At 45.3% G+C, this 27,285-nt stretch overlaps 2 protein-coding genes across 4 annotated transcripts in view; one reads left to right on the plus strand and one right to left on the minus strand.

Annotated features, from left to right (window-relative positions):
* Nucleotides 1-149: 149 nt before the first annotated feature.
* On the plus strand, nt 150-22,102 carry LOC142557735 (DGAT1/2-independent enzyme synthesizing storage lipids). 2 transcript variants are annotated; one of them, XM_075669794.1, is made up of 8 exons: nt 150-430; nt 518-607; nt 927-1,098; nt 1,843-2,010; nt 18,395-18,652; nt 20,760-20,835; nt 20,899-20,962; nt 21,565-22,102. In XM_075669794.1, exons 2-8 carry the CDS (start codon nt 527-529, stop codon nt 21,655-21,657), a joined length of 912 nt encoding a protein of 303 aa, XP_075525909.1. In that variant the 5' UTR covers nt 150-430; nt 518-526; the 3' UTR covers nt 21,658-22,102. The 2 variants fall into 2 exon arrangements, with proteins under 2 accessions (XP_075525909.1, XP_075525908.1); XM_075669793.1 differs by having other exon boundaries at nt 150-607.
* LOC142557732 (uncharacterized) overlaps nt 20,665-27,285 on the minus strand; it is a 134,581-nt gene continuing 127,960 nt past the window's right edge. For both annotated transcript variants that reach the window (XM_075669784.1, XM_075669783.1), the window contains exon 16: nt 20,665-21,805. In XM_075669784.1, coding sequence (XP_075525899.1) covers nt 21,703-21,805 — 103 coding nt within the window. In that variant the 3' untranslated portion in view covers nt 20,665-21,702. The remainder of the gene's footprint in view (nt 21,806-27,285) is intronic.

The following is a 27,285-nucleotide window of genomic DNA, read 5'->3' on the forward strand; positions in this document are numbered from 1 at the left end:
CGCTACCTACACTTAATAAGACTAAAACTGCAATACTTACAAGACTGTTCTTGTATTTTTTGTTGTATTTTATGTTCATAGATGGCGCAAACGTCTTTAGTGTTGAGAATCTTAATACAAGAGATAACGGGACTTATGAGCCTGGTTTCGCAACCAACAGGTTTAGTGAGGCCGTGAGCGCACTTGCAAACAAACACCGCTGCCGCTGGCATGGAAGAAACTAGTTTCCGTTGCATTTTCCTCTTAAGTGCAAGGTCTACCGCTGCGGCAAGGAAAATGAGCACGCTATCTTAGATGGTCAGATCAGACAAGAACCAGCGTTTGTCGGCCGAGCAGAGAGCTCAGAAGTGCGCGTAACAGCGGTGTCGTCGCTGACGCCGCGGGGGTTTGTGTGCCGCGGGTAGCATTTTCCCGAGAAGGAAATGCCCAGGTGAGCGGCTGCTGCTGCAACCCAGGTGGTTGCCGGCGGCGGCGACGAGCCACCGTTGCTTAATCGAGGAATCGCCGCGGCGTCCAGGCAAGCCCCATGGAGGTGCCGAGTTTGCTGCATTGGGTCTCGGACCTCGACTACTTCAACTGGCTCGTCTGGCTCTTTACACCTGTGGCAGTTGAGTACTCCCCATTACGCGCGCACAAATGCTGGCATTTTGTGTAGCGCTCCCATGCCGGAATAGAGGACTGGCGGCGTCACATACGAGTATTTTCCAGCGCGAACAAGCTGCGGTTGAGTCTCGCGGAGCGAACGACTGTAGTCTTGACCGCGTTTGCTCAGAGTCGATTGCACGTCGGGTACTTTGGGTCAGCGGTCTGGTGATTGAGCATTCTCTTGGCACGTTTTTCGAGGCATGCCTGCGCATATTTCCGGGGCACCGTATGGCGTTGTCTCTCGTTCAGGTGGCTCAAGCCAATCGCATGCCGTGCTGCAGGTGGCCTTCCTGCTCCCGACGCTCGTCATCTTGCTGCTGTACATTTCCATACTCTTCCTGCACATCTACCGCTACCGGCGTCCTCTGCGAGACGCGTACGCCCGCCACTTTTGGGATGGTGCGCGGTACACCCTGGCGCTCCTGTGGTCGGGCCACGGCCGCGTCTGGCATGGTGAGCAAGCCGAGAGCTCAGTCGCAACACCCGAAGACTCCCTAACCGTGCGTCCGAACCAGAAAATGTTGAGCGAGGCTTCATTAGTTGACATTGAAAAGTGAATATATCGTAGAGGTACTAACATCAGGCGTCTCTAGTCGCATGCATTCACACCTCAGGGGCCGCTGTGTCGTTCGCGAATCAACTAATTCCCCAATATGAAGCAGGCCTGTGGTGCTTTGACTTGCCTTCTATGCATGCTCGTGCAAGAAAATGCTCGTAGGATACATCGATTAACCATACAAGATACCATGCCTCCACACATGCAGCATCAAGTACCTTCCACAACAGTATGAACACCATCTTGTATGCTAGGTGGCTAACGATGACTGTGTTGCATGTGGTTCATTGCATCAAAAGCATGTGTGCATATCTGCTCCCTTGGTTTTAACACAACTGCAGAATGCAGCAGACTATTTGATATATGTGTGCTATTGACCACAAAAGTGAATGGAGCACAGGAAGGAAGTCTCCTCAAAGCTCGAGACTGGATCATCAAACCAAAATATGCAGTCAGCTGTACTGTCTACAATGATCACAGTGCATCTCCCATTTTTTGTTGTGCAGCAAAAGAGCAAGGGAAGCTCATATTCTTTTTCTTACACATTCAGTGTTCCAAAAGATATTGTGGTTGAGCGTACAGCATGTGCCTTAATTTATTTGCTTACGTACTCACCTTATTTGCCCCCCTGGTTGATTAAGGTTACGAGGTCCAAGGAATAGAGAACATCCCAGACACTGGCGGAGCACTGCTTGTCTACTACCATGGTGCTTTGCCCCTTGACTACTACTACCTCGTGGCCAGCTGCCTGCTACACAAGCGTCGCCTCATCAGGGGTGTTGGCGACCGTTTCCTGTTCATGGTGCCAGGTGTGTACTGCCTTTGCCAGATGTTGCGAGGCAAACATAGCAAATGTATGTAAACGTATGCAGCTTGTTCATCAACGAACCTGTTTGTATCTCTAATAAATAATCTGTTCAAATGTTGCACTTGAAGGGCCCATCAGCTGCAAGTCATTTTGCCAGTAGAAAAACAAGGAAAGCAGGGCTGCTGTGTGGGAAGATTAGTCAGTCATAGAGGCCTGGCAAGAATCCAAGGAGGTAGTTAGCATCATTAGTTACCTTTGTTATGCAAGATAACCAAGGGACATGCTATGGTAACTTCTGAAGCCAAGCTCGGACAATTGTAGTATTAGTGGGGAGGCGACAGTGCCAGTAAACACATGAGGTTGTGCTTGCCAATTGGACGTGGCTGTTGTTAGAGGTGACAAATCTGTTCAATTTGATGAATGCTCAATCTGTTTTCAAGAAGCGCTTGTCCCGTCACTTATTTCTAACCTAATCTTGCCTCTGTTTGTTGCACTTAAAAGAAAAATTCAGCATAAACATTGATCAACCAGCCCGAATCATCCACTTGCTCTTGTCAGATCAGCTATGTAAATTGGAAAATAAGTAATTATGTCATTTAAGTACATTAAGTAGCACTGGAATGAATCCAGACAGAACTCTGCAATTCAAGTGAAGCTGCATGCGTATTAACAAACAAGCTCAATGTCAAGCTTGCTTTACTCAATTGCACATCAGACACAAGTCAAGATTACTGAGTGCCACTGGAGGCAGCTGTGCTAGCACACTCGAACTCACCGAGCAAGCAAATGCCAAATAACAAGAAAATTGCCCATGGAGACATGCAAGTGTGAAAATTTGTTTTATGTGCTAACTTGCTAATGTGTAGTAATGAACAATAATACGATGATATTACTTTTTTGCAGGTTTTTCTATTTCCCACTTTGAGCATGTATATTAATTATTTCAATCCGTCAACGAAAAGATATAGCAACAGTAGCAAATGCTTGTAATACCAGAAATATTATTGCCTGCTGCAGAACTGTACTGGCAATGCATTATACCGTAGTTCATATTCTCCTTTACCCGGTGTGGTGGCATGGTGACTTTGGCGTTGCACTGCAAAGCCCGAGGGCACGGGATCAAACCTCGCGCCGTGGCAGTTGCATTTCAATGGGGGCAAAATGAAATAACGCCTGTGTACCGTGCATTAGGTGCATGCTACAACCAAGGTGGTAGAAATTAATCTGTAGTTCTGCACTATGGCATGCCTCATAATGATATCATGGTTTTGGCACATAAAACTCCAGAATTTAATTTTTAATTATTCTTCTCCGAGAAATCTGATGTACCATGTCTTTTTAAGTACTGCATGCTTGTAGATTCAAAGCTGCAGCTTTTTCACTTGACACTCATGTCTAAATATTTGAGAAAAAAATTTGAAAGCAGCTGCATTGCTTAAAATGTATTAGGCAGTTAACGACTGTTTCACATGCACTTTGCTATGCCAGCTGCTTGAAAAGTTCCATGCTGATCCTATGTACTGATATATTGAAGAATATAGTGTGTGAGCCTTTCAGCAAAGAGTAAAACTGAAGTATTTTGAATGTTTATATACATGGATGTGAAAGCTTTGGAACCATGCTGTGAATATAATGTGGAGTCTCACAGCCTGTGAATTGCCTTATAAATTAAGTCAAACCTCAAAACCTTTTCTTTAAATATAGTGAGAGTTGCAATACTCTTCGCCCTTTCCTTCTACAATTTAAATTTCGCGCTTTAATGTGTAATGTTCGGCGAGTTTAATGACTAGACAACTCAGCTTTGCAGGAAAGGGAGGAATCCAGTTGTGTGCCGACCCACTTCACTGAGAATTTGAAGAGTATTAGTGTGTGAGCCTTTCAGCAAAGAGTACAGTGCAAGTGTTTTGAGTGTTTATATGCATGCATGTGGGAGTTTTCAATCTATGCGCATATAATATGGAATCTCTAAATGTGAATTGCTTTGTAAATTAAGCTAAACCCTATAATGTCTTTAAAAATTTAATGAGCCTTAACATTCTCTTTCCCCTCCCATTCCTTACACAATTTAAATTTCGCACTTTAAAGTCTGCGCTTGAAATCTTGGCGAGTTTGGCCGTTAGACGACTCAGTTTTGCGGTAAAGCTGGAAACGCTAGACGAAACTGGACAATAGGGCGAAGTGGCCTGATCCGTGACGCGCAGGCGCAACTGCACTCGTGTGCGTATCTGGCCTTTCAGGGAAGCGTGTTGCAGTCCCGTTTGAACATTCCAGCATTGTGCGATCAGTTACCGCAATGTGCACCTGCGTTGCCTCTTAAGTGTGGGCTGTGCATCATGAATGGCAGATTTCTAAACGCTTCGAAGCTGCAAGTTATGCTCGTGTTTTCAAGATAACCTGCAGAGGCACTGCGATGGGTCAGTCTGCAAAGCAGCCATGACTGAGCTGCCTAAACCAGCTGAGTCAAGCGGAACCAACTCTGGCACTGGTTCAACTAGGGATGCCCTCTCGCCGCCTTGTTCCGGCGCCAGGGCATGTTCAGCTCGCAGATTTCGAAGCCTCCATGCCACTCGTATCATCCACCATCTGCGGTCGGCTGATCCCGTCGATAACGTGAGCACAGCGCTGCTCTGACCATTGTCGCAGCATGCCAAGGAATGGCATTGGAATAGAATCATTGATGAATATTCAGTCCTGGCTGTGGTGCTAACATGGTAGCGTTATGACAGAATGTGACAGAATGAGTGCGTTGTGCACCTGTTAACATATCTTCCTCACTTTCTTAACCATAAAAAACAATTATAACAATAATAAAGGTTTCATTATATTTGGTGCAGATATGGTAACATTTGATGTTTATGCCATTAGTAATGCAGTTTATACAAGGATCTGAATAATTGCACTGAAAGATGCTACCAAGTATTTGAAAAGGTTGGTTGCTGCTGTACTTCTTTCTGGTGCAGGAACAAAAACATTTGGAGGATGCTTAAGCTTTGCCTTTAAAAGTGGAATGCAATAGCATTCAAAGATCCCCGACTGCTTTTCATGCTTGCCGGCAACTGCAGCTTATGTAACTGTAACATTTATTCGGAAACGCTGGCGGCGAACACTATGCACGAAGGCAAGCTTTCTGGTAGAAACGCCGCCCCTTGCGTGGGTTGATCGCCTCTTATTGTTTCACGCTTTTGATATTTCAATCTGAGAAGAGATAACAAAAGATATGCACTGTTTTTTTTTTTTTTCTATTACATTTGTTTACGGGCTGCTGTTCTCAAAATTCTAAGGAGTAACTTTGTAAAATATAAATGACCAGGTATGAGCAACTTTGGTGGTAGAAGAGTGGTTGGGTACGCGTGGTTTGGAAGGTGGTCTGAAATTCATTTTCCTGAAGCGATGTCCGATGCTGGACATGGGATGCCGGCGCCAGATTTTCTGCGACACGGGGCCCTTAACCCTCTCGCATTAGAAGCATGCCCTCCCGTTCTTTAGGACGGGAAGGCAGGCAAAGAGGTGATGCTGCAGAACCCGTCCTTATATATAGTATACCGACTGTCCCAGTGCAAGACATGATTACGAGACCTATGGTGTTTGTTAGTCACAACATGTTAGTCACCATGTTAGACACCACATATTTGCTTGCACTTTAAGTGAATGGAAACATGCCTCTGAAATTGAAATGCATGATTGTCAGCTCTTGCCAGCCATTCGAATCGAGTTTGAGGCTGTGTGGATCTCATTCAGTGAATGTTAGGTCAAGCTAAGCTCACAAGTTCGTGCACCCACCACTGACGAACCTGCTAAAAAATAAACAATTAAAGTAGACTCTCTTTAAACGAAACCTCAAGGGATTAGGGAAATTGGTTCCATTTAACAGGAATTCCATTTACTGAGACATTCCAGAGAGCTTTGCATGAATACAAAACCAACAAACCATGAGGATGGTCCGTTTAAGCCGCAGTTCCATTTATAGACATTCCACTGTAGGCTGAAGGGAACTACTTTTCTAGTTCAGTTCTCATGACAATTTGCAGCATTGTTAGGTACACTCACAAGAATCGGGAAGCGGGGACACAGTGCAGAGCCAACATCGGTATTTCACCGTTGACCAGCGAAGGCTGCCAGTTGCACTCGCCGGCACTTCCATGAACAAAACGCGACTGCATATTGGCCTCCACGACATACCATGGCACCATGTGCTGGGATCTCTCCACGACGTAACAAGTGACATCGCATGATACTGGCTGAGAAGTGGTTGGCATCTCCAGCGCTTCAGCTACAGTTAATTCCAAGTGTGGCATCCTGACTGCGAAACAACCTAGCACGTGTTTTGCAGTCTGGTGTTCAGGAAGCAACGGTTATTAGCAGATGAGCAACATTTGTTATTCAGTTCGCACAATCTTTCATAAAAGTAGCTATATGCACTTTTGCAACGGAAACAGTACTGTCGATAACATTCATTGTGGGGAGTGCGACTTGCCAGTTTCGCCAGAATTATCACAGGATGATGATTTTTCACCGGTCTGTTACAATAAGTGGAACTTCAACCGCTTATATTTCTGTTTCCTAAATCCATGCTTCCGCCGTGTATGCGCATGCATCTCTGCGCAGGGTATTTTAACTGATGCTTGGATTGTAGCGCGAAGTGACACACACAGAGACTAGAAGCAGACAGAACGAGCACTAATCAATCCAAGAATATGGTACCATATCAACTCGCCCAACTTTCTATCCTTTTGTATTTTGACTGATGTCAGATTAAAGGAGCACACTACAAGCCCTGTTTGCATCGCCTGTTGACTCTTGCGATCAGCATATTATTTTGTTTTCAGTGACTATCAGCCAAGCATCTTGCTGCCAGTTCGTTTTGGGTTACGTGTGGAAACTCTCCCTGGGCTTGGAAATATGTCCTACACTGCAGCACTGAGCAGTACACCATGCTGTAAGAGTGGGCAACTAAATTGCTTCTTTGGGAATGAAACACGTTACCTGCAACCCTACAATCAAGGCTTCAATCGTTCAGCTATAGAGCTGCTTTGGTTGTGGCAAAGGCAAGTCACGTGATGTCAGTTTCTACATCGTAGTGATAGCAGCGCCGGTCTCTCTAGTAGTAGCTTTGTATGTATTGTTTACACCCAATAGAGGATGGTTCTAATATTCTTGTGCTGACACTTTTGTTTGCCTCTTGGGCCAAACGGGCAACAAGTGACAGCACACGTCGATCAGTAATGGGTAATGTGCAGCAGGCTTCAACGTTTTCAAAGAAAGCTCTCGAAGTGAATGCTTGCCTGCATGATGCACGAGAGTTCAGCTCTCATTCAGTTCAGTTCAGTTCTAAAAAAACAAAAGTGAAATCAGCTATCAATAACACCCCTGTCTCCTAGTTACTGTTTTCAAAGTGGCCCCGACTCCACCGGCTGCTCAAATCGTGCAGCTTGTCTCAGCTAGGGTGATGCAACAGTGCTCATATTTGCAAATCAGCATATCAAAGCTATGCGGTTTACGCAGTGCTTGAAGTGAACAACCAACTGTGGCTGCATGTGCGAGTGCGAAGAAATACAGCACTTGGATAAATCAATATTGTCAAGTAGTGTGTAAGCTCCGAAGGTTCCAGAGTAATCACTGGTGCCCGCGTATCTTCCAGAAAGTTCTACACAATTTGCATTGTATATGCAATCAGATTACACAAGCTTCAAGGACAACAGACTGCAGATAAAACAATTGATAACATTCAGGCGCATGGGCACTGAGTGATAACGTCTGTTAGACTGTAAAAAGCAGTCACTCAAAAAAGAAACAAGCAAACATTTCAATATTCAAATGCAGAAAGTTGTGTACAAGTGTGTCGCAAATATGCTAAATGTCTTGTTGAAAATGAGAAAAAAAGAAAAGCTAGCAGCATGTGTAGAAATTAGCAGAAAAAATTTTAGGACAGCCGCATTGGCCTGGGGGTTGTTATGGCGTTGCAGTGTGGCAACAAAATCTTGTCTGCCAATGATTCCACTTCTGTCAACATGGCCATCGGCACAACACAGGAGTTGCAGGAAGTTGATAGACCAATATCGGCATTGCGTCAGCTAGTGCGATCGGGCCTAAACCCATCTAAACTGCCCCAACCTGCCACACCATGCTGGCGACACTGGTGATCGTAGCCTTATCTTAGGTAGGTGCTGCTTTAGTGGTTGCAGACCAATCAATAATGACACATTGTTCATCATTATCAGCAGCCTGTTTTATGTCCAGTGCTGGACGGAAGCCTCCCCCTGCGATCTCCAATTACCCCTGTCCTGCATCAACAGATTCCAACTAGTGCCCGCAAATTTCCTAATTTGATCGCTCCACCTTGTCTTTTGTCATCCTTGATTGCGTTTTCCTTCTCTTGGTACGCATTCTGTAACCCTAATGGTCCAACGGTTTCCTAACCAGTGTATTACATGACCTGCCCAGCTCCATTTTTTCCTCTTGATGTCAATTATAATATTGTCTATACCCGTTTGCTCTCTGATCCAAACCGCTCTCTTTATGTCTCTTAATGTTATGCCCAGCAATCTTTGTTCCATCGCTCTTTGCGCGGTCCTTTACTTGTTCTCAAGCTTCTTTGTCAGTCTCCAAGTCTCTGCCCCATATGTCAGCACTGGTAAAATGCACTGATTGTACACCTTCCTTTTCAATGATAATGGTAAGCTTCCAGTCAGGAGTCTGCCGTACAATGTCTGCCGTACGTGATCCAACCTATTTTTATTCTTCTGTGAATTTCCTTCTCATGATCAGGGTTCCCTGTGATTAATTGACCTAGGTAAACATACTACTTCAAAGACTCCAGAGGCCGACTGGCAATCTTGAACTCTTGTTCCTTTGTCCGGCTATTTATCGTTATCTTTGTCTTCTGCCATATGAATCTTCAACCTCACTCATACACTCTCTTTGTTAAGGTCGTCAATCATTTGTTGTAACTCGTCTGCATTGTTGCTGAATAGAACAATGTCATCGGCAAACCGAAGGTTGTTGAGATATTCGCTACCCGCTGTGGTTGCTCAGTGGCTATGGCGTTGGGCTGCTGAGCACGGGGTCGCGGGATCGAATCCTTGCCACGGCGGCCGCATTTCGATGGGGGCGAAATGCGAAAACACCTGTGTACTTAGATTTAGGTGCATGTTAAAGAACCCCAGGTGGTCGAAATTTCCGGAGTCCTCCACTATGGCGTGCCTCATAATCAGAAAGTGGTTTTGGCATGTAAAACCCCATAATTTAATTTAAATTGAGATATTCGCCGTCGATCTTTATTCCTAAGCCTTCCCAGTTCAATAGCTTGAATACTTCTAAGCATGCAATGAATAGCATTGGAGAGATTGTCTCCCTGTCTGACCCCTTTCTTTATAGGTATCTTCCTGCTTCTCTTGCGTAGAATTAAGGTAGCTGTAGAACCCCTGTAGATATTTTCCAAGGTATTTACGTAAGCGTTCTGTACTCCTTGATTAAGTAATGCCTCTACGACTCCTGGTATCTCTACTGAATCAAATGCCTTTTCGTAATCTATGAAAGCCATATAGAGAGGCTTATTGTACTCTGCGGATTTCTCAATAACCTGATTGATGACATGGATGTGATCCATTGTAGAGTATCCCTTCCTGAAGCCAGCCTGTTCCCTTGGTTGACTAAAATCCATTGTTGCCCTTATTCTATCGGAGATTATATTAGTAAAAATTTATGTAATACTGGGAGTAAGCTAATGGGCCTATAATTTTTCAATTCTTTAACGTCTACCTTTTTGTGGATTAGTATAATGTTTGCATTTTTCCAGTTTTCTGGGACTCTTGCAGTCGATAGACACTTCATATAAAGAGCCGCCAGTTTTCCAAGCATTACATCTCCTCCATCTTTGATTAAATCGACTGTTATTCCATCTTCTCCTGCTGCTCTTCCGACCTCATCGCTAGTTATAGGAGTTTCTGTATCCTGTTCAGCACTGTTTGTGATTGAGGTATCCCGACTCCTCTGGGTACTGTACATGTCAGTATAGAATTCTTCCACTGCTTTTACTATATATTCAAGATTGTGGATGATGTTACCCTGCTTGTCTTTAAGTGCGTACATCTTGGTTTGTCCTATGCCAAGTTGCTTTCTCACTATTTCAGGCTGCGTCCATTTTTTAATCCTTCTTCAGTCTTTCTCACGTTATAGTTTCGAATATCACTAATTTTCGCCTTGTTGATCAGTTTTGAGTTCCGTGAATTCTAACTTATCTCTTGAGTTGGACACTTTCATTTTTTGTTGTTTCTTTATTACATCCTTTGTTACTTGGGAGAGCTTGCCTACTGGTTGCCTAGGTGCCTGGCCTCCCACTTCAATTGCTGCTTCTGAAGCCAACCTAGTTACAGTTTCATTAGTTAACTCTATCTCATCATTATCGCTCTGTTCTAAGGCTGCATATTTGTTTGCAAGTACCAGGCTGAATTTGTCTGCTTTTACCCTTACTGCTTCTAGGTTGACCTATTTCTTCTTCACCAATTTCTCTTTCTCTCTTCAAATTGAAATGAATGCTAGCCCTGACTAACCTCTGATCACTGCACTTTACCCTACCTATCACTTCTACATCCTGCGCTATGCTAGGATCAGCAGAAAATATGAAGTCAATTTCATTTCTTGTTTCACCATTAGGGCTTTTCCAGATCCACTTTGTTACTACGCTTCTTGAAAAAGGTGTTCACTATTCGAAACTTATTCCTTTCTGCAAATTCGACCAGCATTTCTCCTCTAGCGTTCCTAGAATCGACGCCGTAGTTGCCAATTGCTTGTTCCCCAGCCTGCCTTTCCCCACTTTTGCATTGAATTCGCCCATTACTGTAGTATACAGAGTTTGCACTTTTCTCATTGCTAATTCAACATTTTCATAAAACTGATCTACTTCCTCATCATCGTGAGTGGATGTTGGAGCATAGGCTTTAATCTATACCTCTTATTAAGCTTGATTATGACTACAGCTACCCTCTCTTTAATGCTGTAGAATTCGTCAATGTTGCCTGCTATGTCCATGTCCTTATGAATTGGGAATCCTATCCCGTATTGCTTCTTATCTAGGAGACCTCTATAGGAGAGGACATGCTCGTTATTCAGCAATGCCAGCTCGCCAGTTCTTCTAGTCTCACTAAGGCCGATGATATCCCAAACAATGTCCGATAATTCCTCAGAGTGCTGCTAAGCTAGCCTCACTCGAGACGTGTCAAAACCGGATCCAGAGATTCTTAGCACCCCCTGCTGCGTTACAGGTGTGACCGCCGCCTTGGTCATGTGCTCTGCAGCTGCTGGGGACTGAGGACCATTGGGCAATTGAGTTAGCCATCTGGGAGGGGGTGGCCAAATACTGCACCAGGGAGGCAAATTCCTGTTCTGGTTAGGGAGTGTCTTGTTGAAGCTTAGTGGGCCGGCCTAATTTGGTTGTAACTGGATTAGTATAGCCCCACTCACTCTCGGCAACTTTTGCCAGTGACAAGCGTCACTCCAAGCCTGCAGATGTTACTGCAAACTTATTTTGTATGCTTCCACATTATAGACTTTGTATTGGCCACTGTGATCCCATTTGGACCAAAGAAAATTAGGCATCTTTTCTCGCGTAGTGCATGTTGCTATCGGCTGGGGACGAATGGAGCACAGCGTGTTATGCTTCTGTATTACCTGGGTGCAGTCCCCAGATTTCTCTTGTGACTCGCACATGTGCACAAGCATTGGGCAAAAGCGGCACAGCACTTGCGTGTCTGCACTGTTGAAAAAACTGAAATATGGCAGCTGCTGTTCCTTTAGCAAATTTGGCCTGAAGTTTCGTGACTAGTAGAAAAGTATCAACCCTTTGAGGGTCAATGACGTAAATATATGGCACCGCGAAAAAGTCCAAGATGGTCGATGCTGTATATTTACGGCGCTGTGTGTACGTTTTAAATGCGTGCCAATTTTTTAACTTTTTCTTTTCTGGCATGTGCTGCCACTATGTGGGAATACAGGGAATTTTTTTCTTGCACCTCCTTTTCTTGGTTTTCGTTGCACGGTTTGTTTTAGAGCTAGTTTGCTCCAGTGCGGCTATATATTACTGCTCGCGCATTGGTGCGCACGTGCATCAGTCTGGGTTTTGTTCTGCTGGCAGTTTTGGCTTCTTGCGCTCGCAAAACTGATGGTTATCTCGTCACTAATCACTCAAAGGGCGACCGCCTGTTTCTCGCTCGTTTAGTACTCACAGGGGTGCGCATAGGAAGGATGCCACTGTGCATGCATTTTTTTTCTTTTTAGAGACTCGCAAAAACTAATTGGCGATAAAATGAAGATTAGTGGATGTTTGTCACACGTTTTGCTTTTCTGATGGACACACAACCACAGTTTTCTTGAGTGCGCTCACCTACGCAGTTCGATTATGCTATGGACGTGAATATTAGTGTAAGAGGAGGAACATTTGACACATGCGAAATATTCTAGTGTGCGCATTTTTTAAGCCTTATGTATATAACAATGCACCAAATTTTAAATTCTTATAAGTTTATTTCCTTTCTGTATTGTTTTTATCCATGAATAAGCAGTACATGTACACCCACGCAAAATATTTTTTTCTCACTTTACAGTCATCCTATAAAAATTACGGTAAATGTTTTTGAAATAGGTCCCTCAGATGAATTGGAATCCGCAATAAAAAAAAATTGACCCTGGGCGGTTGCGTATGGTTGGTAAAGAAAATCGACCCTCAAAGGGTTAAAGGACTCTGGTAGAAGTAATGACCCCCCCCCTCTCTCTCCGGATCTGACTTCCAATTTTGCATGAGATTTGCATGATTTGATGTATGGGGTTTTATGATGCAATGGCCAAAGAGTGCCATACACATGGCGATCGGTTTTCAATGAATTGTTCGTGAAATGGAGAAATGTACTTCAAATGGTGGATGTGGCATGGCTGTAAATAGGCCTAAAATCAGTCGCTCTGGATTGCGTAAAATATAGAAGTATTAAAACAATGACAATGACCAGCGATGTGAACTATGGCAGTTTTGTTACGCACTGATGGTGTAACAGAATGGTAGTGAATGCAGCACTAATGCCTCAACAGGGCCTTTGAATGGAAGGGCCTGGAGACACGTGCTATGCTAAATGTAACGGGACACAGCAGCAGCCTCTGGTAAGAAGCCGTACTATGCAACGTTTGGCCGGATAATGTACAGTGCAAGAATGTCATTTACATAATTTAAAACTGATTTGGTGTTGAATAATGGGTTCGTGCTGAGAAATCGTGCTGGATGTAATGGTATATGGTGTTGATATGCCAAGGGAAAGTGCTTTCTCCTCTTGCATTCTGTTTTCCTACATTCCACAAGGACGTCTCAGTCTTTTACTACATCTACCACATGTAGGAGGTTGTTCACCAGTCAGCAAGAAGTGTGCACTTTATGGTTGCCCTATTCTTAATCGACAGAATGCGACATCGGTTTCTCGTAATTTTGTTATAGACGGGGAGGTGCTTAATTGTGGCCCAATTAAGTGATGTTTATTCAAGGTTTGGGAGTCCCACAAGTGTTGCCAATAATCTCTTGCTGTGGATGTGGCGATTTCGTCAGCGAGCGAATTACCCTCGATGCCTCTGTGCCCTGGCACCCAGAATATAATGACACATCGATTACATGCATAAACAGCGCACGAGTGTATAAAGATTATTAATTACAGGATTTTTGTGCTTCTTTAGCAATACTAATGCCTTAAAAATGCTCAGTGAGTCTGTATATATAATTGACTTTCCTAGTTTTAATTTTTTATGTGTTTCACAGCTAATAACACTGCATAGGCTTCAGCCGTAAAGATACTTGTTTGTGAATGCAGAATGGCAGAGTCCGAAAAGGACGGACCAACTGCTGCATAAGAAACGCCAGCTTGTCACTTAGATGCATCGCTGTAAAACTCCGGGCAGCAGTACTTCGACTGAACTTCAAGGAAGTGCATTCGGATGTGCATCTCGGGAGCACAGTTACTTACTTCAATAAACAAGGTGTCACATTCCACGAGCTGCCACTGCCACGGCGGTGACAGCTTCGCTGGAAGCATTAGGTGGTGTTCTACAAGTGGGGACACATTTCTTCACTAAGATTCCTTACACGGAGCGAGAAGGGCTCCCTGGCTGTAGGCCAATTATTAAAAAGTATGGCACAGGATACATCGTTTACAGTTGTGTAACAAGGATGTTCAGGATTAGAGTTTACTTTCAGATAATATGACCTCTGTAGACAATGACCACTCGTTTGATTCTACATAGACTTTCTACAGGGCTTGTCCTGAAAGCACCGGTCACTAGGCGGTGCACAGGGTCTAAGATTTTTAGTGTGCTCGGCGTTGCTGATCAGTGCCCCATGTTGTGTGACACATAATTTTAAAAATATTGTCTTGAAACATTTTGCCTCCAGATATTTAAGTTGGGGGATGAAAGTAAGCCTAGAATTCCCAGGAATTTGTGTTCACTGCTCACAGATAGCTCCTCTCGATTGATGGAGAGTTTTGGCACTAGTGTTATGCCTTTTCTGTTTGAAAAGAGTATACACATACCTTTGTGGCAATTTATTTTAAAGCCATTTGCATCCGCCCATATAGATAATTAGTTTAATGTAAGCCGTATGTGTCGTTTCCAGACCGCAATGTTGCACAATTTAAAACCTATCTGTATGTCGACTTACACAGAATAAAACATTGTGCATGGTAAGACTGTATACAAGGAGTTCATTTTTACAATAAACAGTGTGCAACTAAGCACACCCCCTTACGGCACCAGTCTCCTGGGGAGATGGCGAAGAGATTATTTCTGTTTGAGGATGTTTTTCAGGCACATGATTGAAGGGCATGTTAACTGCTCTATCAAGTGATGCCCAATTGCAATTTGAAAAATACTAGGAACTCTTACTTTTGCGCATACTGTAACAAATCATATTCTCACTGTCTCCCTTATGTTTCACCACCTCACATGCATTATGCCTTGTTCCGAAGCCGCGTTCACTGCACAACGAACTATATTGCTGATATTAGCAATTCCACATTCTTGATAACTGAACTGGTTGTAGTTTTTTGTTACTTGAGGTTGGCTTTTTCTCACCATGGTAATGCTTAAAATTTTTATTTTGTGTGGTAGCAGGGCTTTCCCTTTTATGGTACTACAGTAGACTTCCGTAATTCGATCCCAGTCTGCACCCATGCATTTTTATGGGATAAAGCTTTTGGCCTTCGCTGATAATTTGGAGTTGACTGGTCAACAAGCATGCACCTGACCTCTATGGTGACGCCAATAGCTGTCTTTGCAGAACTTAGGAGATAGGGATGTGGTACACAAATAATCTCCCTTTGAAAATGCAGATTTTTGGTTGGCCCTAGGGAAGATTTTCAGGCAATAGCCATAGCTTACCACTGTCCGATTACAGTATTTACCGTAACAGGCGGCTTTTTCTTTCTTTAAAAAAAAGTTGGGCCAAAAATTGCTTGCATGGTGTGATCGAACAGCACATAAAAAAACCGCCTTCGCGGCATTTGTATACTTTATGCATAACACAAACATATTACAGCAAAGCCGACTTAAGAACGGCCATCGTTGTGCAATACATATTAAACTCTTGGCCATTTTACTATTAATAAGAAAATTGGGTGTACGTTAGACTTCTACGTTAACAAAATATGTTTCGTTACCGCTTGTACTGTGCTTCTGTCTTTCTTTTGTCCCGTCTTGGAACTGTGCTTACCAGTATTCAGTTAGATTTGCACTTTGTTTAGGAGCTTTGTCATTTTTACTTTGGACACATAGAAAGTGGAAGCACATTTGATTCGGGTGAGTGCTAGAATCGGGCAAATACACCTAGATGAGTCAGCAGTTTGCAATGAGGTATTTTCTGCATTTTGTTTAATTCAACCTGCGGGTAATTCAATCAATTTCGTCGGTCCTGTCGGGGCAGAATTAACAGCAGTCGACCATATTTCAGGATGTCTACGAAGTTTACACTTTCAAATTCCCCGAGTGCCGTTGCGAAATTTCCTGAGCGACACAGAACTTCATTTTATGACAAGGCGGGTTGACACCATGTCGCCTGATGCTGCCACTCTCTAATAAGCGTGTTTAAAAAAAAAAAAAACTGTAATACAGCTCGAATAGTAAGGACTAGTGTTTATTTTATTCAAACAAAAAACAGAAGGGTGGTACATTTCGGCGCCAGCCAACACTGTTTCTTGAGCTTAAGCTCCATCGAAGAAGCCGTGGCACACTTACTTTCCTGTTCATTCCTGAACGCGTAGGTTGTTTCTGTTCTCGTTGTCCTTCTGCTACACATTTGCCCCATGGACCATTTGAAGCATACTTTTAGTTAGTTGTACAGTCAACGTCTGATTTTCCTGACTCCTTAGGGGCCGCGAAAATGTCCAAAAAATCGGGCAGTTTGAAAAAAGAATGCATGTCTTTTACTGCCCTTAGAGGGCCCCTCACCAGGCCACATAGCAAATTTTGTTTATACGCTGGAAGTGCTCTCTAAGGAGCATTCTGCTGCAAGAATTTTTCAAATTGGTTCATTAATAGCAGAGGTAGAAATATTTTAGTGCCGCGAACCCATGATTTTAGGAGGCAAGGGCCACTGTCAAGAGACACTCTTTCCACTTGACCCGTCTAGCCTCCGCAAGCGAAATTCTTTCCCTGCGTTCTCCCATACTGGAGCTCGAGGATCGCGTGACGCATATGCCATTGGCCCGCCTTCATTTCTTCTCTTGCTTTTTTGCTGTGCAGTGCAATTCTCCCAACGGCATCGCGCATGAGCTGTCTCGTTTTGCGCAGCACATGATTTTGCTAACGCACGAGAACACCTGACTAGCGGTATAGGCCAGCACTATGCGAATACTGAGGTAGACACAAATGCATCATAGAGCATGCGCGCACGCTTGAACATTGTAGAAAATGACATACTTTCATTGTGTGCACGGAACGGAAGTAGATCTATCTTGCAGCGGTGCGAAGTAAAATGAACACACAGACATTCAGTTTGTGTGCTTTATTATACCTCTAACCTTTAATTTGTCTATTAAAGCAACAGATTACACAAATAACAGATGTTTCCATGAATAATTCTCGAAGTCGCGTGTCACTATGAGCGATGTCAAAGCAGTGCAATGTACGTAGGCGTATTTGTGTGATTACGTCCGCTCTGATTGGGAGCATCGTGCCCACAAGGAGAAGGGCAGACGGCATTTGGTTTGAGATTTCAGCTCTTTCCGTAGCGCATAGCATGCACGGTGCTTGTCAGCTCAAAATGACCAGACCTGGTGAGGGGCCCTTTAGGGGCTCAAATCGCCGCAGGCACATCAGAAAAAGCTCTCTGAACAGACTACAAATATGATCGCTTTGGTGCGAACAACGAAGGACAGAAGGGAACTAGGGGAGCGCCATGTACAAGCAAAGCAACATGTACTTCTTGAAAAAGCTCGGAAGGCCTGCCAGTACACTAATTAGGCATGTCGGTGCACGAACTGCATTCTTAAGGAATAGATACTGCGTCCCACGACAATTGCCCCCTTAGCACGCTTATGCTTCACCACTGAACATTGCTCCATTGAGGTGAAGCTGACTTTTGGGAAACGGCATTATGCACTGTGCCGTGCTTTCCGAGCTTTGAAGCATCACGAGGACCACAAAGGCGGAGTGGGTGCCGTTGCTGACAGCGGTGAATTCTTTCAATGAAAAACACTGCACAGAACAGCAAGAAGCTTAATAGCAAACGTCGAAGCAGCTAGGCCTAGCATTGCTGCGGTGGTGGGTATGGCTGCCAGCAGATCTGCACGCGAGCGCTGGTTCGAGGCAGCAATGTAATCAAAATGGCAGCGATGGTGGTGGATTTGATTAATGCTGTTTCGGGCCGGCAGTCACGGCAAAAAGTCTGAAAACTCTGACGGCGAAGGATTTTTGCATCCGTAATTTCAGACATTCTCTATGGGGGACGTGGTGGCGCTGCGAAGCCGTCTGAAAAGTTGGTCGTTAACGGTACACTGGCAACTCCTCCAGCGGACGGCACAGCATCAAAGAGGATTTATTACAATATCTCTCTGTCACTCGAGCCAATATTAGGACTTTCATTCTCTTTCAACAAAATTACTGCTCATTTTCCCTGATAGAAGCACAAATACCCCCCCAGAGTATTTCCCAACCATTCAAAATCCATGAGAATTCCCGGTTGGTAGACACCCTGGTATTTGCACTTGTGTTCTGAAAAGATATGAATGTGTAGTGTAAGTGGGCATCAACCACTGGCCATTTGACGAATTATGGCAAACACCAGCCATTCATTTATTCTTCAACACCTATCTGCTATGTGAATGTTGAGGTGCACAGCTCACGAATGTGATTGTTTGCCACAGGCTTCAAGATCTTGACGGAGGTGTTCAAGGTGAGCCCTGGCACCGTGCAGAGCTGTGCCCAGGTTATGCGCGATGGCAACCTTCTCGCCATCGCCCCCGGAGGTGTGCTCGAGGCCCAGTTTGGGGACGAGTGGTATCGCCTACTCTGGAAGAAACGGCTGGGCTTTGCCAAGGCTGCCATCGAGGCTCGAGTGCCCATCGTGCCCGTCTTCACAGAGAACATCCGTGAAGCCTTCCGGGCAGTCGCCTTCGGTCGCGGTACTGCTTGTGCATGCAGTGTTTTAGAAAGGAACTGAAGGGCTCGCGCACCTACCTTATATTGTTTTTTTGCCGAATATGTTGCTAGGTGCATTAGGAAATTACACTTCTGCATGAAGTCATAGATTTTGACAGTCTACTCTTATAGGTAAGGTGCATTCTAAAGCAACTCAACCTAGCAAGTTTCAGCAACTTTTTTTTTTTTCTGCTAAAACAGCCCACATATGTGAATGCTCAGGTTGACATGCTGGCACAAAATATTTAAAAGAACAGAATTTTGACCTTTTAGCAAAATTGTAATGTGCCTGCAGAAATGCATTACTCCATTCACTTGTTGGTGCTGTGACTGGTGGGCAAGTATTGTGGGGAAGTTGCTGCAGGGGGCAGCTATAGCACCACTTCTGGTCTACCTCCTGAGATGAGCGAGAACGATATTTAAAAAAAAAAAAAATTGTGGGTTTCAGTATAGATATATCAGAGCATAAGTTTAGTTACTGAAGTGTCAGTAATAATTAAAGTTCACCAATTACCACACACACCGAAGCACAGAATCATAGACTCTCTAGAGACCCACCACGTGAGCACGACTTTGGTGAAATTCCTTGAAACCTGGAAGTAGTGACATCACACACAAGAAGGTGGCATGATATTTAACTGGCTAATTAATGGAAAACTGCCACCTGGCATAGACTGAGCAGATTTGGCGTGACTCCCTCCTCCTTCTCTCCCGGCGCGCACCTGCTCGCTTGCACGCGTTACATGCTCTGATGTCAGCACCAGAGAGTAAGGTGCGCTTCGTGTGCCACTCGCCAAGGGGCTATGCCCTGCCAGATGGTGCACATTGTGCTTTCTCCTCACCTGCATGTCGTGCCAGGGGAGAGACGTTCGCTCGTTTAACCTAAACACCAACGTCAAGGTGCACGTGCCACTAAGAGACACCCAAGTCAAAAATTAGGGTGACTTACCATCAGTCAGCCTGAACTCGTGAGCACAGAAAAACCAAGCAAACTGCACATAATGGTTACTAATTTTTAGAGATAAAGCTATACTATGCCATGTCTCGCAATGTCACTGATTGCATCGCAATGAGCCAGCGGAGCGCAAGTGTGGCAGGTGTGACGTCACGCCACGATTTGTTGCGAAAAGGCCTTACCACTGCAGTACCATGTGACTAGGCGAGCGTTTAACAGCTGCTTCGCTGGCGCTTAGTCTCGCCATGGATCGTGCACTTCAGTGCAAGCAATAGGCTGAATCTAATCATCCAGTAGATATAGCTAAATGGCAGGCTGCAAATTCTCAAGCAAAGGGAGGCCAGGTTAGCACATTATATAGAGAAGCTTGCCAAGATCGAAGCTACTGCAACTGCCGTCGTCATTCAGCAACATGAACGAGGAGACAAAGCCGTGGATAAAGCAGTGGCACCCATAATAAACCACACCCTTCAACTGGCGGCAAGCTCGACTGCAATGGCCAGGGTTCACCACGACTTCACAGACAAACCGTTTGGCAGCATGTGTAACGTGTGTGGAAGACTGTGGCCTAACTTTAATGAAACTGTATGCATAGTCTTTGCAAAAGCAAGCCAAACAGACCTTTTGCATGTGATAACTAAGTTTACAAGAGTTACACCTCAGCCATTTCATTTAATTTTTTTGTTCCCTACATGGTATCGCATTTTGGCGATGCACTGAATATCAGTGCCAAAAGGTAAGTTTTCCAGGAATGTGTGAGCTGGCAAAAAAGGAACAGAACTATATTGGGGATGTTTTTGTATTCTCTATTGCTCATACGCAATGGGATTCTGCTGTATTGTTTGCATGTCTTGATGCACCACATTTTAGTAGTGAAAGAAGGCGGTGCAGTGAGTGTCATCATTGTATGAAAGAATTCAAGGTTAGGTCACTCTGCCAGCACAGTCGCCAAGTGAGGAAATATTTTCAATGTTCTGCATACATATATATGTTTGACAAATTCATTCAGTGGAGACTCACACTGAGACAGGCTCTAGAATGTCTGCATGTTGAACAAGTTTATTGGCGCATTAACATTCTGCTGTGGGATGGCCTCCAAATAAGGGGGATCCTGGTGCATTCTCCCTCTGGCACAGGTCTGTTCAAGAGGCTATACGACAGGACAAGGCTTCCCATTGTACCAATATATGGAGGGTTCCCCGTAAAATTGAGGTAAATGCCTAGCACATCTTAATTGAAGTGGTGATCCTTCTAACTGTTTCACTCGCACTGCAGGACCATTGTTGGGCCGCCTATTCCGTTTGACCCGAACATGTCTCCTCAGGAGCTTGCCCACAAGGTGAGCAGCCTGAATGTATTGCAATTCATTTGCTAGTGAAAACTGACATGTGAGTGGTGCACAAACTGGGACTACAGTATGCTACATTTTGTGCAACATTCACAAAACTCTTAACATTCAAATAAACTTAGCTACTCCAACAACTTCGGGAAATTCTAGTGTAAATTTCAAATAAAAATATCTACACTAGACTGTACAGACATAGCAGAGTATTCGCTCTTCTTCGAGCTCGCATTCTTTCGCCCCAAATTTTCACAACTCCTTAACTTTACTGCACTAGAATTTCCCATCACATTGGAAGTTGTCAAAGCAACATAAAACGCATCAAATCTCACAGCTGTGTAAAGAAAACGAAAATCTGAAGGGTGGGGGAGAGGAGCACCACACTGTGTGGAGCTTAAACAGGGATAAATAAGTTAGAAATACTGGCTTAACTCGTGGACAAAAAGTGCTCAATAAACTGCCAGTATCCCTTTTCTTTACATGATCAAGTGTGTGGCAACTTTTCAAGCCTTCCGCCATACCAGCACAGTGCGAGGCCTTTTCGCACGAGTGCCCCTTTCTAAAAAACAGCACACAGGAAAAAGACCGTCATCTCGCAGGCAGCCAGTGCAGTGGAGGCCCTCATTCAGCAGCACCAGGAGATTCCGGGCAGCATCGTGCGGGCCCTGGCGCAGCGCTTCAACAGGACCTGAGGGCACATACAGTGCATGTGTTGGCAGCAGCCAGACAGTCCAGAGCTACCGTGGTGTGGGCTTCCGTCGAATTGCCTTGCGGATACGACGCTGCTGCGCAGGCCCTGCGCTGCCACTGGTGGCATTGAACGGGTTCTCGGAATCCGGCCTGCATCGGCGGGACCAACCAACACACGCCATCAACAATGAGACACTCCAGTTTAGGGAAGCAGCTTTCGTGCTCCCAGTTGGGAAGAAAGGGGTAAATGAGTCAGACCTGCTGCTCTCCCTGGCTAGGCAGCACACCAGTGCCCAACGAACAATGCAAAGAAGTACATCGAAAGCACCATCTCCTCAAGTTTTGCTAGGCAATGTATTGTACAGTCCAAGAAAAGCAAAAGTTCTGATAGCCAGTGAGCAGAGCCCACTGTGAATGTGGAGCTTGCAATAAAACATCCAGCTTGGATTCTGTGACCATTCTATTGCACAGCGTCTGTAGATGGCCACCATGTTCTTTTATTGTCGGGGCTAGGGGTACGGCAACAGACCACAGCGCATTTGCGTTTGTCAAGTCGCCTGCACTGGCTGGTTTCAAAAGCACTGCAGCCGTCTTGTAACTGAACGCCTTTAAGTGCGATCACATTTCAGATGACAAAAATGCAGTTGCAACATCCAGGGTGTCTAACAAGTTGACATTTCCGAATCCCCCAAGTTTTCCAGGTTTTCCCTGAGCGCCTTTGCGAAATTGCCTGAGTGATACAGAACTTTGTTTTATGTCAAGATGGGCTGACACCATATCACACGATGCTGTCACTCTTTAGTAAGCATGTTAAAAAAATAAACAACTTAATCCAGTTTTAATAGTAAAAAGTAGTGTTTATTTTATTCAAAAAGAAAACGGAAGAGAGGGGTTAGTAAAATGCACAGCGAATAAAATATATCAGAAAAAATGGCAAAACCCAGTGCGAATTCAGTCGAACATTTGGAAATACAAATAAAAAGGAGATGCATATACGAGCAAATATTTTCAAATATGAGCTATTTCTATCAACTGATAGCAAGCTCATTGGTATGAGGCCCGAACTTTGTCACGAGTGAGATTCTCTCTCAGCAGCTGGAAAGTCAAGCTGAAGTGTCTCAACATATTCTCGGCCAGCGCGCAAAGAGTTTACTAAGCCTTTAGTGCATAAACTTTTAGTGGCTCATGAGTGTCCAGGTGCACTCAGTGGTGGACGCAGGAAAGCGGTGATCACCAGCGAGCGGAGCAAGGAGAGGAGGCGCGCCATGCCAGTAGCGCTGTGCAAGTGGGCGGACATGCGCGTGCAGGTGCGCGCACGTTGGCGACCAACATTGCAGCCATATGGCTGCGATTGCATCCCGTGCTCGCGGCCCAGTGACATCTGTTCGCAGAACAGTTCAGACAACAGCAACAGAGGCAGTCATAGATAGGCTTTCGCCTATCGCAGTTTAGGTCAGCAAAGTGCCCATAGATTTTTGAGCTCAAGCTCCTTCAAAGAAGTGGTGGCACGCTTCCTTTCCCTTTTATTCCTAGGACAATTCCTCTATTCTTGTCCTCCTTCTGCTGCACGTTCGCCCCACGGACCACTTCAAGCATCCTCTTGGTAAGTTGTAGAGTCATTGTCCGATTTTTTGGACTCCTTAGGGGCCGTGAAAACGTCCGAAAAAAATGAATGCAAGTTTCTTAGAGCCCTTAGAGGCTCAAATCGCCACAGGCATGTCTAAAAAAGCTCTAAAGGCCTGCCAGTACAATTATTAGGCATATTGGTGCTCATACTGCGACGGAAGACGACGCATGCGCGAGTGCATAATTAGAGACCCTGAAACGATTTTGACGATTTTCTACAAACGTACTGAGCCGTTCGAGTAGGTACTTTTGATCATTTACTTATGCAACTAAGTGCTCCACGTAAATCGTGTGATTTATTATACGGTTTTACAAATGTACATCGCTGCCGATCGCAGCACACTGCTAGGCTGAATTTTTCAGCCGCCCCTACCCATTTGACGTCATCCACCCAATTAATGTCAGTACAGCGAGCTATCTGATTAGCTGCTCAGGTCGCATCATCGATAATTTTTCCGACTTCATGGTGAACAAATGTTGTTCTTAATAGTTGGAATGTGAGTTAATTTGTTTCTATAAAAAGAAAGTAACAAAGAGAATGCACAAGAACAATTTTTTGGTACATCTAAGCACTTCCGGCACACAGCAAGTGTCGTCTGCTTGTGTTACAACGTACTTTGTTTTGACGAGAGCTCTGAGGTTGTAAGCCTTTTCGCAAGCACCATGATTCACCTTTGTTGCGTTGTAGGCTGCAAATGTAGCGAATGGCAATATGACAAGCTGTGACATCGTGTCCCTCTGCAAGGCAGCAGCTGAGCGGAGTGGCTCTAGTGCATCCGACTGCTGCTACTATCCAATCTGTGAGAGGATTTGCGCGTTTGCAGCCATCACTTTACACCAGAGGATTACTACCACAATAGCGTCCCGAGAGTCCGGTATTCGGGTAAACGCAAGCGCAAAGAGACAGGGCCTGGCTGTTTGACAGTGCCGTTTCACGGGATGAGCAGAAGCGCAAACATGAATGGTCTAAAGCCCCTTAAACTTTGTAAAGTAGCGACACTCTCCTCCGCCTTCACTCCGTTTCTTCTCTTTCAGGCTCCCTCCTCGACCGTGGCACCACCTACACTGCTCGAGCGTAGTAATGGCGCCAACATACTCTCCTCTCTACTTCGTAGATGCTTCTCGAGCAAAAATGGCGCTGAAGCAAGGCATGAGGGCCCACGTGATGCTATTAGGCCAATAGCACCGCGGCGTCAGCCAGAGCATGCGAGGAGGAGGCGGCATTCTTCTAAGCATGGCACTACTTTACGAAGTCTAATAGGGATTTAGAATGGTCTGCACTATGCAGCCACCTGGTGGCACAGTGCTCAACCAAACAAAGTAACGAAGTGTATTCTTTGCTATAAGTGTAAATTTTCTGCAGGAGTGTAATCATCAACACATTGCTTTTGTAAATGTTTAAAATGTTTTACACTTGGTTGGAGCAACATTAGCTCTTTGTTTGGCTGGTTAAGCTATGTGCCGCCAGGTGGCTGGACCGTGGAGACCGATCGGGCCGCTCACGTATGTTTATACTAAAGTTCCTTCATCAGTTTATGCCTCCACTCTTCCGTCGAAATGCCCAGCTCGCTTGTGGTTACCAGAATACCAGACATGTTCGCAGCTGCGACAGAATGCTCGTAACACAAACTGCTTCGATAGATCTCGCTTAGAGTTGACTGCCAAGCAGCTGGCGGAGAGGTTGGAGAGGCTTCGCACGCTCGTTCCTAAAGAGCCGGAAGTAACACGCCATCACGACGCAGAGCCAGTAAAGGCAGAGCTTGGCCCCAATCACTTGGCGAACGAGTTGAGGAGAAAATGCATGACTATGGAGGAGGGTAGCTTGTAATTATCCGTAACTTTCTTCATATGAGATGCTTTACACAAATTGTGGTGCAAATTATTAACTTTAGCTGTACCCTACTTGCCTACAAAATTTGACCGAACCATTTCAGGGGCCCTTTAAAGAAATACTGTGATGCAGCAGTTATCACGATGTTTATTACGTGTCAGAGATGCGGCGAACCGACCACGCCCAAAGCACGGATCACACAAGAGCGAGCCCCACAAGCGATGAAGAAGAACCCCATATGAACCCCACATGATGATGATCATGTACAGATGACAATGTATTGGCCTCGAGCTCCACCACTAGAAAGGCTGGCACCACCGTCGGCGTGACGTGCTAGGAGGGATCACGTGGACATAGCGGCCGCGTCGGCTGCTTCGGGAGCGCCGAAGCGAGCTGAAAACGAGTTTGAATTCCCTCGTACGCTGCGGTCCTCATTTAGTGGCGAAATTTTCCCGCTTCGAGTGTCTCCTTTACAACGCTTGAAAGCACTACAATAGGTAGTGGCTGCCTTTGAAGGCGCGCAACATGGTAGGCTACTGCTCGGTGCCGCAGGGCCGGACGCACGTAACGGAGGCCGGTGTCAGTCACATGTAGCCGCAGGACAAGAAGCTGCGTGAAGCTTGGCTCACGAAACATAAAACCGGCAAACAGTCATCGGCTACAACTCAGGTATGCAGCAAGAACAGACGAGAGGAAGATTTCTGCTACGGCGCCGGGTCTGCGATGTTCTCAAAACGCGCACTGAGACGCTCGCCCGAGTCCGCTGCCCGACTAATGTCATGACGGTTTGGTCTATGAACTTGTCGATGCTATAGATACTGGCAAGTTCAGTGGAGTGGAAAGGCAGCGGTAAGAAGCACGTTTAAAAAAAGGATGGTATATGGTCATAATTGTGTTATGAATTAATGCACTGGATTACAAAAAAGAAGCAGCGGGAAATTGCACGCTGAGAACACCGATAAACATACAGCGCGACGCAACTCGAGAAATAATATTGAAAGGTCAAAGAATTTAAAGAAAAAAAAAGATTGAATCGTCGCGACGGCACATCACCGTCCCAGTAGGCGTCGAAGTCTCTACAATGAAATTATTTTTGAACAGCTCTGATAGCGCCCACGCAACAATGGTTGCTTGTATACTGTCCAATGCTCATATTCTGCGGCCTGAAGCTCATGGCACGGTGCGAAAATGCGCGCGCGGAGAAAGCGAAACAGTGCGAGGACAAGCATGCAGACGCGCAGTCGGTCGCTGCGAATCTGCGCTATCGCTGCATTGAGGCTTCTTTCTATTACGCTCCATTTAGTTATATAAACACTATAATAACATATTTCACATAGTTTGCTCTCAGCGTTTACCTACCTTTCACGCAAGAAGCCGGTTCGGGAAACTCCATCGTGGCGACCGCGCGCAGTGGCGTTCACTGTACGTATTCGGTAAAGAGATAGCGTCTGTAAACGATTGTATGCTTTCAGTTTGCCCAAGATTGTTATCTAGAGAGTAAAAAAACTTCTTTCGTTTCGAAAGTACTTACAGAAATGTCCGGGAGAGCTCGCGCGTGGTGTTTTCAGTGAGCTCTGACAGCAAAACCTATGAGGAGCGCGCCGCGTGATCCCTCATACTACGCCAGCGAGGTGCTTCAGATAGATGGCGACTCCGTAACTCCTCGCCGCCAATAGCTATAAATGCCCACACTAATGCCCCCTTGCGCGAGAGCGCCCCCCCCCCCCCCCCCATCCTGGCTGTTCTCGCGAACGTTGCGGGCGCGTTGCAGAGGCCGAAAGGCATGACATTAAACTCGTAGAGCCCATCTGGTGTCGAAAACGCTGTTTTCCCTTTATCGTCCTCATGCATAGGTATCTGCCAGTAGCCAGAACGCAGATCGAGACTGGAGAAGTACTCGGCACCCTGCAGGGAATCCAAAGCATCGTCTATTCGCGGCATAGGGTATACGTCCTTGCGTGTGATCTTGTTAAGTGCTCGGTAGTCGATACAAAATCGAACAGAGCAGTCTTTTTTACGAACCAAAACAACGGGGGATGACCAAGGGCTAGCAGAGGGGCGGATTATGTTCCGTTGGAGCATGTCGGTGACGTTCTCGTCAATGACTTTCCTCTCGGCTAGCGATACGGTCTACGGCGCACGATAGATGTGCCATCTGTCTCTATCCGATGCG

Source organism: Dermacentor variabilis, chromosome 9 (assembly GCF_050947875.1).
Source record: "Dermacentor variabilis isolate Ectoservices chromosome 9, ASM5094787v1, whole genome shotgun sequence".
In the NCBI taxonomy this organism is placed as follows: domain Eukaryota; kingdom Metazoa; phylum Arthropoda; class Arachnida; order Ixodida; family Ixodidae; genus Dermacentor; species Dermacentor variabilis.

What these genes read in the sequence shown, in the direction of transcription:
- LOC142557735 (XM_075669793.1), top strand. Translation starts at nt 527, where the DNA reads ATGGAGGTGCCGAGTTTGCTGCATTGGGTCTCGGACCTCGACTACTTC. An exon ending in GGGTTCCCCGTAAAATTGAG is followed by an intron (nt 20,836 to 20,898) that starts GTAAATGCCTAG and finishes CTCGCACTGCAG; the next exon opens with GACCATTGTTGGGCCGCCTA. An exon ending in CTCAGGAGCTTGCCCACAAG is followed by an intron (nt 20,963 to 21,564) that starts GTGAGCAGCCTG and finishes GTCATCTCGCAG; the next exon opens with GCAGCCAGTGCAGTGGAGGC.